Source organism: Lotus japonicus, chromosome 3 (genome assembly GCF_012489685.1).
Source record: "Lotus japonicus ecotype B-129 chromosome 3, LjGifu_v1.2".
Classification (NCBI taxonomy): Eukaryota; Viridiplantae; Streptophyta; class Magnoliopsida; order Fabales; family Fabaceae; genus Lotus; species Lotus japonicus.
Window position 1 is genome coordinate 81,340,376 of NC_080043.1, and position 17,088 is coordinate 81,357,463.

The window sequence follows — 17,088 nt, forward strand, 5'->3', positions numbered from 1 at the left end:
ATCAAGTGTGAGTAAATTTAACAAAGAAGGAAAATGACAACTTTGAGCTTTTTATAAGTAAGATAATTCATACACCTAATGTCTTAGGTTTTTGGTGAAAAATGTGGTAACTCACTTGTGTTTACTATTTACCTCAATGTGATGATCTGATAATCCCTCAAAGTTTTAAACATATTTTTTGCCCCAACACCACCATGATATTAATCTTCCTAGCTCAATCAGTATTGTGTCCCGGTGAGGATATTTGGAATCAACCAAAACACATATGAATTTTAAGTAGAGTAATGTCTCTTTTACGGTCTGAATATTTGAATGAATTTTATTTTCAAAATGGATCTCATAAATAAAGAAGAAATCGGGTCAATTATAAATCATCAGGCAAATAGTGTTGGATATCGGTTATAAACTAAGGCTCCACATTATCTTTGAATAAGTTATCACCTTTGGATGAGTATGAAATATGGGTAGAAGATATGGTTACGCTAAACTCAAAAGATATATTAAGCGTCACCATGGTCTTCTGCTAGTTCCACCCATAGTGAATGGGGTCCAATTAATGTCAAAGCGAAATGAGGGAAAATGGGAGAGGTGTTATAGTAATCATTAGAAACAGATAAAATAGCGAGATATAATATAATATCAAATAACTTGAAGTAAGAAAATAGCAGACCATAAAAATTCACTTAGTTTCTAGCTTAAAAAGCAAATAACAGACAAAAAACTTAAAAAAAAACGAAAATTGAAAGTAAGAAACAATAAAAAAAATAGTTTGAAAAAAGTTAAAAACTTGTTCAATTGAACAAAAGGAAAAACAGATTCGGAACCAACAATTGAAGTAAAAGAAAGCATAGGATTCGAAACAATGTGGGCATGTGCAGACAGATTGAGAAAAGCTATATGAAGCTGCATATGTGAGGAAAACGCCCCTATGCATATGGATGATATGATCCACCCAGCAACTCTCCATCTATTACATCATTCATATCTGCACCACAAAAAACAAATCAGAAAAAAAGAAGTAAGGAGAAGAAATTCTATATTTTCCTAAACAACTAAAGGTTTTGTGTCCTCAGAGGTACCAACATTTGCCTCAGAATATTCTGCATTGTTCTCTGCAGTACTACTCAAACTATACCCCATTAACATTTAAGAAATTGAATCTCGGATTGAAAGAGACACTGCAAATTGCACACACATGGAAATTCATGCTTGGCTCAAACTCTACCAATAAATGGTCGTCAATAACCCCCAAAATCATAAGAGCCACTACCATCACATTTATAAGGCAATGGGGAGGAGAAACCTCCAGAAGTCGAAGGGGCAAGAAGGAGGCCTATAAGATGATAATTTGAGCTAGGAAAAAGATATCTTCTTCACTCTACACTTCACTCATACACTATCCACTGTCCTTAAGCTTAGACATTACATTTGAGCTTGGGACCCCGGTTCACTAAAAGAACAAAAAATTAAATTACAAAATAACTTGCTATGGGATGACATTGCAAAATGGGGAGACACATTACCTGTTCAGCCAAGCACAAGAAATCAGAAATCAATCTATGTTGTTTCACACCTATAAGAGGAAAACAACCACAAACACAATTAGTCAAGCAATTCATATCAAAGTACTTTAGATATCCAAGTAAAAGTAATCCAATAATGAGATGCCAACTTTACTATGATGTTTTTGCAATCATTTCTAACTTGTAATAACATGACATGCAAACATTGTTCCACCAAATGACTTCACCTGAAACATTCTTTTGAGTCCCAGGTGCATATGCACATTTAGCTTTCTGGTGGCTCGGAATAATGCTCTAAACTTATTGGACAAATTCATACCAGTAATGCATGAATTGCCGTATGCCCCTCTTTCTCCCCGTTGCCATATCCACTATGATGTTAGTTTCCAAAGTTTCTCACTTAGGGGTTGTTTTTATTGAAATAGAAGGATTAGTGTTGTTGATATTCAATGCCTAGCCTATCCTATAAAAAGCTTTTAGCAACAATGTATATTTGAACGGAGCAGATTGTGGATTGTCCTCATTAGTCTATCATTCTTTGTAACTGTCATGAGTAGCAAATCCTCATAAAACAATAGATTACCCATAATAGAATTGAAACGGTAAAGCATATAGGTAAACTCTTCTCCCAATGTTCTGATTTTAAACTATATATAGTAAATTTTGAATATAGTCAGTACCATGAATTCAATATGTGAATTAATATAACTCTGTAATTGCTATACTGGCTTATGTGAAATGCAAGCCATGTTGCTATATTGGCTATACGTGAATTAATTCCGTATTTAATCAGTGCCGTGATTTCTAGTTAAACTATATAAAATATTTCAATCCTTTAAGTATGTATATCAAAGAGGTTTATACTAAGTAAAGTATTACCTGGAAGAAGGGGAAGGGGGAGAAAAGGTGAATGGACAAAAGAAAATAACAACTACAAGTGGAGAACCCCAATTTCTATTTCTTGCACCTAGAAATACAACCATATGAACCGGTAACATTAGTGCAGAAATCCATTTCCTCTATCGATCTTATAAATGTTATGGAGAACACATCAAACTCCAAGAACCCCATGAAAATCCTGGGAATTGACATTGACTTTCTTCTTAAATAAAACCGAGTAGGTTTAATTAGCTAAAAAAGTTCTGAAACAAATTGAAGAAAGTGAAATAGATAGAAAAGATATATAGGAAGAGAGTTTAGAAAGGAAAAATACGATGATCTTCCTTTGACATGCATTATAAAAGGAAAAGGGTAATAGCTTTCTTCTCTCACCTGGGATAACATATGAACCCTCTTCAAAACACTTGTCTCACCTGCAATATCATGAACCCATAGTCATTTTCCTCAATCTGCAAAAGAACACTCTACCCTTCAATTTAAGAAAACTGTGCAATACAAAATTATACACATCCCTTAACCAAATGATGAACCCACATAATAATTTTCCCAAAATTGGAATAGAACCAAACTGAAAGAAAACAAAAGTTTTAAAATAAAAAATACCTATGAGAAATTAGCCAATCCATATGAAGAAAATCGTTTCTGCAAGTAAATGAAAACTCAGTGAGCAAAAGAAGCAGAAAAAATGACACAGAAAGGGAAAACGATGCTTCATCTCCTCTAGGGTGTTGGTACCTGTGAGCAAATCAAGGAGAGAGCAAGGGAGCTTCAAGTCTTCAACTTAACGCATCTGCCTCAGTCTCGAAATTTCGCTGCAACCCGAATGGAAGCTGTGAAGGGAAAAACGCGCGACACCTTTAAAAGAGGTTGAAGAACTAAAACGGATGGAAGACGAAGACGAAAAAAAATCAGTAACGGCTGCAATGGTGATGTAGTGTGAGTAAGTGAAACTAAATTTCTCTCAACAAAAAAAGTCGCTTGAAATGGTGATGCAGTAACGGCTGAAATGCGAGAGGTTGGAAAGGAATACACGACTAAGATTGAATCTTTGCAATGGAATCAATGGCTGAGATACAATCTAAGTGAAATAAATTGTATTTTTACTAAAATAACTATGCCCAACTTTCATAGTTTTTAAAATTAATTGTTGAATTACTGCTTTGCCCCTAAGGCTGCAAAAACTCTCTCTTTATATAGTTTATAGATAGATAGATAGATTTCAAAGTGTGTATATATAATAAAAATAATTAATAAAGTGTGTGCGGGTATGGGGAGGGTTGGGTACTGTACTACCCATACCCGCACCCGTACCCACTAATTTTTGCGGGTAATTACCCATACCCAATCCCATACCCATCTAACGGGTTTTTACACTATCCATTGTGGGTATTTTGAGCGGGTACCTAATGGGTCCGAGACCTATTGCCATCCCTATCACCAGCCAACATGACAAGGTTAGCCTTCAGGAACAACCAGTAGAGGCAACGCAAAGAACCCATCTTTCACAAAGAAGCGATTGAGATTTGAACTCGGACAAGATACGAGTAAAAGTACAAGGGCCTCAACACACGATTGAGATATTTTGCAAGGTTTTAGAACGTCCACCCATGCTTGAAAGAGTCACAGTTTCACCCCTTCCAAATAGGGAAAACAATCACTACTTAAGAACCAGCCGATGCAAAGAAAGGTCGGCTTAAACCAAACTTCCAAGCTGACCAAGAGAAGCAACAACTAACACCTCACGACTGTAAATGCTTGTAAAAAACTGGAAAACGTGGGTATACATCAATGTTTGCAGAACCGGACCGGTTCAAGGTTCAAAGGTCCAACCGAGGTCGAACTCGGGTCAAATCGGTAATAAATAAATAATACTTAAAAATATATATTACTATGATATAATAATTAAATATATTTAAATAAATGTTTATTTCTAATAATTATAATATTTCTATAGACTTTTTTTTTATAACATTAAGTTCTTAATTCAACTTGCTACACATATTTTTTTAATAAAACATTATTCAATTAATTTTGAGTTTTTTCCGTTAACAAGTTGGTTGATTTTTTAGAGTTTATTTTCAAATGTATAAATAAAAAAGATAGTGACACATGGGTAGCGTTTGGTGACGGAACGGAACATGACAGAACAGAACGGAACGGGACAGAACAGGATGGAACAGGACAATAATGTTCTATGTGTTGTGTTTGGTAACTCCAAGTCAATAGAACAGAACCATGATTTTAATTACATATATAACCCTCCATGTTTAATTTTTAATTTAGGAAAACAAATTGAACTCAATTGAACATTTTGCATAGAAACCGTTTGTTATTGCTTACTTCATGAAATAATCACTTATTTCTTTAAAATAATCACTTATATATTGTTTAAGTTATTTCAGTATGTTATTGAAAAAAGCAGAAACCTAATTATCTATTTAAGCTATTTTAAGTGCGTTTATTTAGATTAAAAATATTGATTTTTTATTATAATTTTTTTAAGAGATTTTGAGAAAAGCATAAGTTGATTCGTGTTCAACTACTCTAATTAAAATCACTGTTTCAAATAATTTGTTTCAAATAACTGTTTCAAATAATTTGTTTTCAGCTTCAGCTGAAACAAACACAAAAAGTGATTTTTCCAAAATAAGTTGAATTAAACGCATTCTAATTGGCTCGTTTATCATTTCTTACAAAAACTGATTTTACTTTTGAAAAAATAATTGATTTTATTTTAATTAAGTTGATTCGTGTTTGATTACTCTAATTAAAATCACTTTTTTATCTCCTCTCATCTATCATCATAGGTTTTCATGATAAGCTAAAGTAACTGTTTCAAATAATCTGTTTTTAGCTTCAGCTGAAACAAACACAAAAAGTGAAATTTGATTAAAAAAATGATTTTTTGATTTTAAAAGTGATTTTTTGATTAAAAATTGATTTTTCCAAAATAAGTTGAATCAAACGCACTCTAATTGACTCGTTTATCATTGTTTACAAAAAGTGATTTTACTTTTGAAAAATATAATTGATTTTATTTTAAGTGATTTTTTTTGAAAAAGTTGATTTTTATTTAACTTTGTCTACAAATATAATAAGTGCTTTCAGTTTTATAAGTGATTTTAAACTGTTTAGATGCATAAAATTTCAAATATAAATTAGGGGTATTTTTGAACTTGCAAAAGTTTTAAGAAAGTGTTCCGTTCCGTTTCCTTCCGTTCTACCCTTTTCCAGGGAACCAAAGTGTCCCGTTCCTGGAGCCTTTTGTCCCGTTCCGTTCCATCTTAAAAACACGACAAACACAGAATGGAACCCATGTGTCATGTTTCGTTCCCTTTCCACCTGTCTACCAAACGCTACCATGATATATGATACTGTTTTTACGGAAAAAACAGTATGAGTAAACAAGCCCGTAAAAAAAAAAGATTTAGAAAAAGAATGAAAGGCCCCAGCCCATTAACAAGAAAACCCTACAATTACTATATCCTCTCTTGCACATGTATGGTGCAGCCTCCACTCTGGCAGCGTTTGGCATCACCGGCTCATGCATCCTGCTACTGCAATGGAGATTGTTTGGGTTCCATGGTTGTTTCCTTCATTTTTTTCCCCATATCCGGGTGCACATAGCTAGCACAGACCAAAATTAATTTCAGAAACCGGAAAAGAGAATCGGCCCAGATCGGCGAACCACCGGTTTTCAACCGGTTTCATCATAGGGCGGTTCTATGGGAGAACCGAACCGGCTTAAACACCAGCTCTGCAAACACTGGTATTTTTTTTTTTTTTTTTTGAAATTGACCTGGAATTAAATTAAATCAACGCAGGCGATGAAGCCAAAGCATCGTTGATCACCAAGTGATCTACATCATGAGGTACCTCTTCCACCCAAACGGAGTTGGGGAAATTAGAGGCATTCCTAGCCAGAAAATCGGCAACTAAATTACCTGAACGTCTCACAAAAGTAAACTGAAAATAACTAAAAGCAGAAGTAAAAAGACGACATTCGCGAACAATAGTATCTAAATAAGACAAACCAATAGAGCCCTTCTTCCACCATTCAAATAACTGTAAGTAGTCAGTTTCAAAGCAAACTGATCGGAATCCAAACTCCGTCGCCAACTTCAGTGCCCATCGGAAACCGCAAGCCTCGCCAAGCAAAGGGGAGATCACACTAACCGGATACAAAGCTGCAGCTCCTAGAATCGCACCATGAGTACCCCGAGCCACCATTCCTAGACCACCAATCTCGTTCTTAACTGAAGCATCAAAATTTATTTTGACAATTCCTTCCTCTGGCCTCTTCCAATTTGCAGGGCGTGAAGCTGTCAGTGATTGAGGAATATGAATACCATCATCCCAAGGCTTCAACATGGATGACCTCCGCAGCACATCTCCCACATCCAGTTTCCTCCCATTGAACACCATGGAGTTCCGAGCCTCCCAAGTCACGTACATAAGCTGTTGCACTGCTGCTATAAAATCTACATCATCCTCCTCTAAAACCGCCACCATCAAAGCATGAACCGAGCTGAAACTTTCAGTTCTAATCGCCAAATCCGACGCAAACCACACCCTCTCTACCGCAGGGCATTTCAAGAACAAGTGACCACATGTCTCGACTTCGGTCTCGCAAAAAGGACAGCATGGATCAAGCTGCATCCCCCTCTTCACAAGTTCTCCTCTCATTGGAAGAAAATTTCGTACAGCCCTCCAAGCTACTTCCTTGCACCGTGGCAAGGCTGGGCTAGCCCATAACCTACGCCAAAGCTTCGCCTGGAGTAGAGGACCCGAGGATGTTGAAGCCTCCTCTCTAGCCACCAAGGACCTGATGAAATTGTATCCTGACTTACACACATAAATGCCATTAGTGGAATCAAACCAATATATAGAATCCACATTACCTTGGTTTGCAAGTGGAATTGCCAAAATTTTATGGGCAGTGAGAGGACTAAAAGCCTCTTGGATCAACTCAACATTCCAGCGCCCATTATCTATCAAATCCGCCACTTTCTCCAGCCTAAGGTCTTCCACAGTTTCCTGTCTATAAACCAAAGGGGAACCATCTGGGAGCCATTTATCTAGCAACAAATTTATAACCTTTTTCTTTTTTGGACAGTATCATTTTATTTATTTTCCACCTAGTTATTCTATTCTTGTTGGGCTACAAGTGAATCAGTCCTAACTGAACCAGGCCCATTTCTTAAACCCTACTTGTTTCTACTTCAACCTCACAACTCGTTCTCACTTCCTTCCTTTCACCTCCAACAATGGCGAAAACAAATTCCACCAAACCCTCCCAACCTACAGAAGGGGACGTTGACACTCTCAAATCCGACATCGCCTCTTTCGCTTCTCAGCTTGGCTTGTCCACTTCCCAATCCTATTCAGGTTTCAACGATGTTGATTTTCGCAAAACCAAGCCAAACACTGAGAAAGCCACACCCCAAAATACCCAGAAGCCAAAAAACGATACCAACAGACCCCATGAGCATCCCAACCCCAATTCCAAACCCAAACCCAAACCGAGACCAAGACCAAACCCCCCTGTTGTGTCAGTAGATGATGCCAATAAGGACAAAGGGTTCAACAAGTTTAAGAGTCTCCCCAAGCTTCCTTTGATGAAAGCAAGTGTTTTGGGTGTTTGGTTTGAGGAAGCGGTTGAGCTGGAAGCTAAGGTGATTGGGGAGGGGAAGAAGGCGGAGATAAGGAATGTGGGAGAGTGGAAAAGCCTTGTGCAGAAGAAGAAGGAGCTTGGTCAGAGGTTGATGGCACAGTATGCTCAGGATTATGAGGCAACCAGGGGTAAGAGTAGTGATATTAAGATGTTGATTACTACACAGAGGTCAGGGACTGCTGCTGATAAAGTATCTGCGTTCTCTGTATTGGTGGGGGACAACCCGATTGCAAACTTGCGTGCTCTCGATGCTCTTTTGGGTAAATTCGATGCTCACATTTTGCTGTTTTTGTTTTTAATTGTCTTTCTTTTGGTAATAACTTGTTATCTATGCTTAGTTTTAGCTATCTTTGCATATATGTTGGCTTACTTCCTTCTGGTTTCTATAGAAATTGTGAACTTTAGGAGACTGTTTGTAGAACAAGCTAGCGGCAATGAGTGTGGAGAGAGAGATTTTATGAACATTTCAAGTTCTTGCTAGTTGTTATTTTAACCTATGTGTTCAACTTAATTATTTGCCTAAGGTTTTTTTATGCCGGGGTTGGGGGGCAATCTTTTTAGTTTGGAAATCACAAAGATACTCTTACACCATATGCATAGAACTTGCTTCCGTTAGTTTTTAGTGGTGGAAGTGAATGATGCTTGTGATGTCTTGACGGTCTTGTATATTTTTTGCTTAATTCAGAATTCTACCAAAGTTTTTACCCTCTAATCATCCTTTTCACATATCTCTTTCGAAAAATAGGCCTTCTGAAATCTGCTTCTCCATATTTTGAATTCGTAATAGCCTTTGATGTTAATTTAACATGTCATTACCAGATGTCCTGCATGTTACTTAAACCTGATGCAGATGGGATATGTATTTCAAGTTTCCAACTTTTTCTTTCTAGGAGTTCCATTTACACTGAACATCCAACCAAATGTTATTTCATTATTGCAATTTATTATATCAATCTCGTGGTTTGTTTGTAATTTGTCTTTGTTATGAGATTGCCTAGAACTGTATTTACTATGTATACTTTAATTTCACATTAGGCTAGATATTACTCTTTGTCATCCCATATGTGTGCTATGGAATTGAGCTTCTGATAGAGTTTATCATTTAATCTAGGAATGGTGACATCCAAGGTTGGAAAGCGCCATGCACTGACAGGTTTTGAAGCACTTCAAGAATTATTTATCGCAAGGTCTGCATTTCCCCATTGTCTCTCCCTCTCACTTGTCCTCTCCCCATTATGGAAAGCTTTTTTATCATTAAAAATATGATCATACATGCTTTAAAAAAACTGTAAGAATGAGATGAAATCTCTCAAAATGATAACCTTGAACAATGTGTAAAATTATCAAATGTATCCCCTATTCCCCTTTGCACGTCCCACATTGCTCTGCCTCTGTTTATTCTAATATTCTACATCATGTTGCTATTTCATGGTTTGCATGCCTGCAAGTTGTATTATAACTGAATACTTGGACTGCACTGGGAAAATATCTAATTTGTATAGCACAGAATCACACGCATCATCAATGCTCTGATCCACTACATCTTTTTTTTTCTCCTGTTTTGCTTGCAGCTTATTACCAGATCGTAAATTGAAGACCTTGATACAGCGGCCGCTAAATCACATTACTGAAACTAAAGATGGTTACTCCCTTCTACTTTTTTGGTATTGGGAGGAATGTTTGAAGCAGAGGTACTTGTCATAACACTTTGTTCACGGCACTATCATTATCTAAATTCTCTGATTTGACTTGGTTAAGTGTTTCTTAAGTACATTCTAAATGTTAGTGCGTTTTATGAAGTGCATCTTTTGTTTCCTTAACTGGGTGCATCCTTTACATTTAATCTTTGCTCCACCATTATAAGAATAATTAGATTCTAATGAGCACTTACATAGAAGTGTAACCTCCTGCGAAATTATTTCTAATGGGCCACTCGAATAGGATAAAGGGCTTATTACCTGACAGTCCAAGACTTCCCGATTTGATTACTTTACATAGCATTCTCGAGTAATCATAATATTGTCAATTTTCAATGACCATATGTTCATTTTCCTGTCCATCCAAGCTCTTCTGCTAGTGATTTATTTAATAGCATGTGATGTCTCAGATATGAGCGGTTTGTTGTTGCACTTGAAGAAGCATCCCGAGACATGCTACCTGCTCTAAAAAGCAAGGCACTAAAGGTTGTTTTTCTCTTCACACTTTGTTTCATAGTTTGTTTATTCCAAATTCGGACCCAAATACCTTTATTTACAAATTCAGTGTTCATCCTTACAAATGAATTTGTACTATAGCAACAAAATATCTGCTAGTATTATTCACATAATAAACTTGAAACCTTTTTTCTTAACTTATAAGAGATTACTTGAAAGTTCAGGTACATAATTAACATGTGACTCAGAAGAAAATTGTTTCTTTTTTTACCCCTTGCATATTATGTTTCGAGATTTAGTGTAACATGTCAGATGTATCAAGTGCACTGACTATTAAGTACTGGGCGGGTGCCTTTTCATATGTTGATTGCAGGCCATATATATGCTACTGAGTAGGAAGTCAGAGCAAGAGCGCAAACTACTTTCTGCCCTAGTTAATAAAGTGAGTTAACACTGAGCCATGCCCCATCTGAATTGGACATGTTTGATCTTCATTTAGTCTTGTTAAATAGGTGATTAGTTAGCTTGCTAGGACTATTACAAGCTATTACCATTTACCAAAACTTTTTTTGGTAATTTTTCTGTTCTTTTTATTTTGTTTCATTGATGGTTTGGGTTTTGGAATTACTTCAGCTTGGGGATCCAGATACTAAAGCAGCATCTAATGCTGACTATCACTTGACCAACCTTTTGTCTGATCACCCGAATATGAAGGTTTGTCAACCTCTATTTTCATTCTTTTTTAATTTTTGGGAGCATCAATAATTTATGTTGAGCCTATAATTGGAGTTGACCAATGTTATAGGAAGTAGGAAAGAGATATATGCTGAAAAGCTTTGCACGCCTTTTATGGTTTATATTATTTTTTTGGGTTCCATACTGTTAGAGACTGTTAGATATCTTATATGGTTAGATTTTTTTATAGATAAGTGTCAGTTATTTTATGTAAGTTTGATATCGTATCCTAATTATTATTAGGTAATGCAGTTTTATGTAAACAAGGAAACCTATTGTTATATATAATAACTAATGATGTTTGTGCTTCGCCGTATGTGCCAAATTTGAGTTTGTTTTGCTGTTTCTCTCCAGCAGCCATTCATCAAGTTAATTATATTTGTTACAAGCTGTGCATATGGCATATATGCTCCAGCTTGAGGGGAGTGTTAGATATTGTTAGATATCTCATATAAATTGTTAGATATTTTATAGATAAGTTTTAGTTGTTTTATATAGATAAGTTTGATATCTTAATTATTATTAGGTAACAGAGTTTTATGTAAACAAGGAAACCCATTATTATATATGATAACCACCACTGTGTAGTTTAAACACATGGATTCAGTCTATGTTGTTCTTAGTTTCTCCTCATTCAACACTTACTATTTGGCAATGTTATGCATCCTTGACATTAAGCCTCATATTTGTCTGCTAATTGTTTTGGGTACTGTTTTACCTGCTAATGTGCTTTGGGTACTGATGTCTGCTTCTTGTTGCCGTATATGCCTTTTTCCCCTTACAGGCTGTGGTTATTGAAGAGGTGGATTCTTTTCTCTTTCGCCCTCATTTAGGACCACGTTCACAGTACCATACTGTATGTCCTCAATTTTTATTCTTAATATTTTACTTAATTTACTGAATGTGAATTTTAATGTGCAGTGCTCAATCCAAATCCGCTTAGATGCAGTTTGACGAAAGGATCTAATTGACTGCCTTTTTACTTTTCCAGGTTAACTTCTTGAGCCAAATTCGACTCTCAAATAAAGGAGATGGGCCAAAAGTGGCAAAACGTCTAATAGATGTATATTTTGCTCTGTTTAAGGTACTGTATTTCCCTAGGATACTTTCTCCTCTAAGCTCCTCTGAAACTGTAATATGACGAGGATGTGAAATTAGGAAAAAATGTAAAAAAATTCACAATTCGAATATCGCAGGTTATGATCACTAAGGCAAGCAGCAATGGAAAGTCTGATAAAAGTGGTAAGCCAAATCCAAAAGAAAAAAAATCAAACGAGCTATCAGAATCACATGCAGAATTGGACTCACGGCTTCTATCTGCTCTCCTAACTGTAAGTGTGATAATATCATTATAAATTTTCATGAACTGATCTTAATTTGTAATTTTCAATATTCAATCATGATCTGGGTCTTTAGCAACCTTTGTCTCAAAGTGCATAACCTTTTTCCATTTCACATTTAATATTTTTGCAGGGAGTGAATAGAGCCTTTCCTTTTGTTGCAAGTATTGAAGCTGATGAGATTGTTGATGTCCAAACACCTATACTTTTCCAATTGGTAATTACTAAATTGATATATGGAGTATTTTAAAGCTGGATGCTGCGTGCTTATTTACTATATTACATGATTCTGGTTCGTAGATATCTTAACAAACGCTGTAAACTTTCAGGTTCATTCAAAGAATTTTAATGTAGGAGTTCAAGCACTAATGCTTCTGGATAAAATTTCAGCCAAGAATCAGATAGCCAGTGATCGGTTTTACCGTGCGTTGTACTCCAAACTTTTGCTTCCAGCTGCCATGAATACATCAAAGGCAAGAAAACTCTTCTGTAGATTTTACCTTTGGACCAAGATGCTTCTGTCCATGCTTTTCTTCACTTTTCTGCATATATGTTTTTCTAAATCTCTTGTTCTCAGGCAGAAATGTTTATTGCCCTTCTTCTGAGAGCAATGAAAAGGGATATTAATATAAACCGTGTGGCTGCATTTTCTAAACGTCTATTACAGGTGCTTATTAAACTGTGCTTTCTCTGTATTTTACTTCTTTTATACGATAACATAACTGATTTTTATTCATTCAGATTGCGCTTCAGCAGCCACCACAGTATGCATGTGCGTGCCTTTTCCTTCTTTCTGAGCTCCTTAAAGCCAGACCACCTCTATGGTAAGACTGGTTGTTGTTCTGTGTTGCCTGCATTATCATGTGTGTGCACTTTAGTATATATTGACGAGTATACTATAGAATCATCTATACGCATTTTACAAGAAAAAGGTCATCTTCCCATCTAATCATATTCACTTATAATGTAGGAACATGGTGTTGCAAAATGAGTCTATTGATGAGGAACTTGAACACTTTGAGGATGTTATAGAAGAAACTGATAATGAACCTAATACTGTATCAAACAAACAAATCAATGCCCTTGAGCCTGTTCAGAATGGTGTGGATGCTAATCCTGACACCGGTTATTCAGAAAGTGAAGATGATCTTCCAGCATCTTCTGAAGGTGAAGATTCGGATGATGCTTCTGACGATGCAGATTTTTTACTTGGAGAGAGTGAAATGAATCATGAGAAATCAAAGTCCATATCTGGCAATGAAGGTCATCAATCACAGGAATCTACCAAGAAATCTGTATTGCCTGGAGGCTATGATCCGCGACACAGAGAGCCTTCTTATTGGTAATTTGTTTAATTTGCTTTCGTATTAGTCCTTATTTCAAACAAAAATCTCTGCAATGATTTGTTTAAAGTATCAGAGGCTTGGATATACATGACATATCATTTCTAAGACATCACAATGTTATTAAGTCTATAATATATAATATATGTTTGCCTCTAGTGGAAACTTAGAGCGGTCCATAGTTGGTATTTGATAAGAGTTGTTATTAAAAAAGATTAGTTTTATGACTATTTCACTTCTTCTATTGATATTCATTGTCTTTTTCTTTCAACATCAATAATTTCTTGTTCTTGTTCATCCCCACAGCAATGCAGACCGTGTAAGTTGGTGGGAGTTAATGGTACTTGCTTCACATGCACACCCTTCAGTTGCTACCATGGCCAAAACTCTTCTTTCTGGGGCCAACATTGTGTATAACGGAAATCCATTAAATGACCTGTCATTGACAGCTTTCCTTGACAAATTCATGGAGAAGAAACCAAAACAAAGCACATGGCATGGTGGTTCTCAGATTGAACCTGCCAAACAGGTAAAAAGAAATTCAATATTTTCACTTGTCAACTATTTCTATTCTTCCTTCTTCAGCAACATGATTAATGAGGTTTAACATGTGTTTTGGTTTTTGTAGATGGATATGAACAACCATTTGATCGGGCCAGAGATTCTTTCACTTGCTGAAGTAGATGTGCCACCAGAGGATCTTGTATTCCACAAATTTTATACAAACAAAATGAAATCTACGAAATCAAAGAAAAAGAAAAAGAAGTCAGCTGATGAGGAGGACGCTGAGGAGCTGTATGATGTTGATGATGGCGAGGTTGAAGGTGGGGACGAGAGTGACAATGAAGAGATTGATGATTTGTTGGATTCTGCTGATCAATCTGTGGAACCATTCGGTGAATATGATTATGATGATTTCGATCAAGTAGCTAATGAGGACGATGAGGACTTGATTGGTGATGTTAGTGATGCAGAGATGGATAAGGATATACTCTCAGATATCGGAGAGGAAGACATAGATGCTCTTCAAAGTGGTGATGAAGGGAGTGATGATGAAGTTGAAGGTAGTGATGATGACAATGATATTCAAATTGGGGATGTTGATGATGCCTCTGATGAGGAAGAGGAGGATCAAGTTAGTAAAAGAAAAAGAAAACGTAAAAGTGGTGGCAAGAGTGCTGCGTCTCCATTTGCAAGTTATGAGGAATTTGAGCATCTAATGGATAATGTTGACCAAAATGAGAAAGCACCTACCCAAAAGAAACAGAAACAGAAACAAGAAAACAAAAAAATAATCTGGTCAAGTTAGCTGCGTTCCCCAAGATGCATGGTTATCCCCCAAGATGCATGGTTATTTTTCTGTCATTACAGAGCTATAACCGTTCTGTCAGCAGCTTCAAGATGCCCAACTCAGCCAATCGCCATGTAATTTGTATTGTTAGTACCAATTTTGCATATGGTTGTTACCATGTACTCATCATTCTTATTTCTTACCAAGTGCTTTCTTTTATACGGACCAATTTTGGGTAGTAGTGCTTATTTTTATGCCTTTTAGACTTAATGATTCTTATTCTTATGGATTAGTTCTACAAAATGTTAATTGTGGGTGATAATGAGAATGGGAATATAGTTTTGGTATTGTCTTGTTCTTGGTTTTTGTGTACTTTCTAGCTAGAAATTCATTTCAAAACTCCATTAGAAGGAACAAAAGGTCATAAAAACAAGAAACACTGATTAAACACTTTTACATTGTGACCTGAAGAAACCAAAAAGGCAAACCTAGAAGCCCTAGACTCCTAAGCAAGTAGCTAAAACAAACTAAAAACAAGAAAAAATAGGGGGAACTAGCTCCCGATACAAACTATCATCCTTCAGGCTATTGCAACTTCAACTGTTTTGGATTTTTGAGGTGGAGGCAGCTTCTCTACAACCACAGTGAGAACCCCATTTTCACTTTTTGCTGTGATAGCTGACACATTTGCATTCTCAGGCAAACGAAACTTCCTCAGCAAATTCTGAGGCCCTCTCCTCTCCAGCCTAAGATACTTGCACCCTTCATCTTCACTATCTTGACGTTTCCTCTTCCCATTGCTCCTTATCACAAGAGTATTTTCATCTTCAATAGTAACCTGAAACACAAGCACATTTCATATGTACCAGACACAACAAAAATGAAATCAAAACACAAGAATATGATCTTTCTTCATAAGTACCTGAATTTCAGACTTGGATAGACCAGGAACATCCATGAAGAACACATACTCTTTGGGAGTGTCCAAAATATCCACTGGTATACTAGAAACTCCTCCTCTGTTCTCTTGATTGTCATGTCCTCTAGAAGGAAACATTAGCTTTTCCATGGTTTCAGGAAAATTCAACAGATTGTTAACTGCAGCATTGAACAAGTCACCAGTTCCGTTCATTTTCACCAGTCTCACACAACAATTACTCAGAACCTGAAATCATCAACAAGAGAAAACAGTATGTAAAAACCATAGTACTTCACAAAACATGGTGTGTCAATGATTATGTTGTTACCTGTTATTGTGCCACCGTCTAAAAATGGGTTAGTAAGGGAAATTGTGATGAGAAAGGTATACTTAAACAGGGGTTTAGAAAAATGGTGAGGAGTGAAGAAAGTTCGAGTGATTGTCCAAACGTTCTGGAAACATCTACTAGAATTTTGGTTACACGTGTTAATCTCTGGATAATTGCGGATACTCCAGGGTCATTGTTTTCTACATACGTGTCAGGTTCAGATAGCAATTCACCATGCAAAATTGCACTGTATCATCTTGTGTTATTTATGTTTGGATTAAGAAGAGACAGGAAAAGAATTGGAAGGAAAGAAAAAAGAGAATGAGAGGATTTTATTGAGTTAAAGTTTCTGCACAAAAAAAAAAATAGAAGTTTTGGATAAAAAAATCAATTCATAGAAGGTTGCAAACAGTAAACACATATCACTGCTCACTTCAACAACTATATATATATAAGTTTAGTTTAGAATTACTCGTATCACTATCTTACTGTTCTTGAGAATTATCTTTCTGATATATTGCTGACTTGAGCATTAAAGTGTCTTTTATAAATACGTATGATTTCTCACTGCAACACCATACTCTCAGCCGCATTCACCACCGTGCACTACACTGAATTAGAGAATCTCCTTACTCAAATTCTGGAACGAATGATTGAATTTGGCTAGATAAAAATAAAGCTAGAAGTTTGATTTAATTTTGGCCAAAACTTGTTAGGAGAAACAAACCATTTAATGTGCAAGGTTTGTGTATTAACACATTTTTGGGTGAATAAAAATCTTCATCTCAGATTAATTAGGTGAGAATATAATAATTAAGAGAGAGAAAATGAGTTGAGTTAATGTTTTGTCCAAATGTTAAAATAAGATAGAAAAGAATATAT

General features: G+C 36.0%; 3 protein-coding genes and 1 long non-coding RNA gene across 6 annotated transcripts; 1 reads left to right on the forward strand and 3 right to left on the reverse strand.

The window, feature by feature from the left end:
* Nucleotides 1-619: 619 nt before the first annotated feature.
* LOC130746410 (uncharacterized) lies at nucleotides 620-3,412 on the reverse strand. Of its 2 annotated transcripts, none has more exons than XR_009022117.1 (5): nucleotides 3,159-3,412; nucleotides 3,027-3,065; nucleotides 2,796-2,836; nucleotides 1,524-1,573; nucleotides 620-985 (listed from the first exon to the last, which is right to left on the reverse strand). It is a non-coding gene; the product is annotated as an uncharacterized LOC130746410 (long non-coding RNA). The 2 variants fall into 2 exon arrangements; XR_009022118.1 differs by having other exon boundaries at nucleotides 2,796-2,872.
* A 2,821-nt stretch (nucleotides 3,413-6,233) lies between these two features.
* LOC130744833 (uncharacterized) lies at nucleotides 6,234-7,620 on the reverse strand. Its single transcript, XM_057596994.1, has 2 exons — nucleotides 7,589-7,620; nucleotides 6,234-7,464 (listed from the first exon to the last, which is right to left on the reverse strand). The coding sequence occupies exons 1-2, from the start codon at nucleotides 7,618-7,620 to the stop codon at nucleotides 6,234-6,236; spliced, it is 1,263 nt and encodes a 420-aa protein (XP_057452977.1).
* A 28-nt stretch (nucleotides 7,621-7,648) lies between these two features.
* LOC130746411 (protein SLOW WALKER 2) lies at nucleotides 7,649-15,306 on the forward strand. The gene is made up of 16 exons (XM_057599028.1): nucleotides 7,649-8,357; nucleotides 9,209-9,284; nucleotides 9,669-9,788; nucleotides 10,205-10,280; nucleotides 10,624-10,692; nucleotides 10,884-10,964; nucleotides 11,770-11,841; nucleotides 11,977-12,069; nucleotides 12,182-12,316; nucleotides 12,459-12,542; nucleotides 12,655-12,798; nucleotides 12,903-12,992; nucleotides 13,067-13,149; nucleotides 13,296-13,667; nucleotides 13,975-14,197; nucleotides 14,297-15,306. Exons 1-16 carry the CDS (start codon nucleotides 7,691-7,693, stop codon nucleotides 14,975-14,977), a joined length of 3,066 nt encoding a protein of 1,021 aa, XP_057455011.1. The 5' UTR covers nucleotides 7,649-7,690; the 3' UTR covers nucleotides 14,978-15,306.
* A 74-nt stretch (nucleotides 15,307-15,380) lies between these two features.
* On the reverse strand, nucleotides 15,381-16,311 carry LOC130746412 (17.4 kDa class III heat shock protein). 2 transcript variants are annotated; one of them, XM_057599029.1, is made up of 3 exons: nucleotides 16,207-16,311; nucleotides 15,882-16,124; nucleotides 15,381-15,797 (listed from the first exon to the last, which is right to left on the reverse strand). In XM_057599029.1, the coding sequence occupies exons 2-3, from the start codon at nucleotides 16,089-16,091 to the stop codon at nucleotides 15,540-15,542; spliced, it is 468 nt and encodes a 155-aa protein (XP_057455012.1). In that variant the 5' UTR covers nucleotides 16,092-16,124; nucleotides 16,207-16,311; the 3' UTR covers nucleotides 15,381-15,539. The 2 variants fall into 2 exon arrangements, with proteins under 2 accessions (XP_057455012.1, XP_057455013.1); XM_057599030.1 differs by lacking the exon at nucleotides 16,207-16,311 and having other exon boundaries at nucleotides 15,882-16,193.
* Nucleotides 16,312-17,088: the final 777 nt, after the last annotated feature.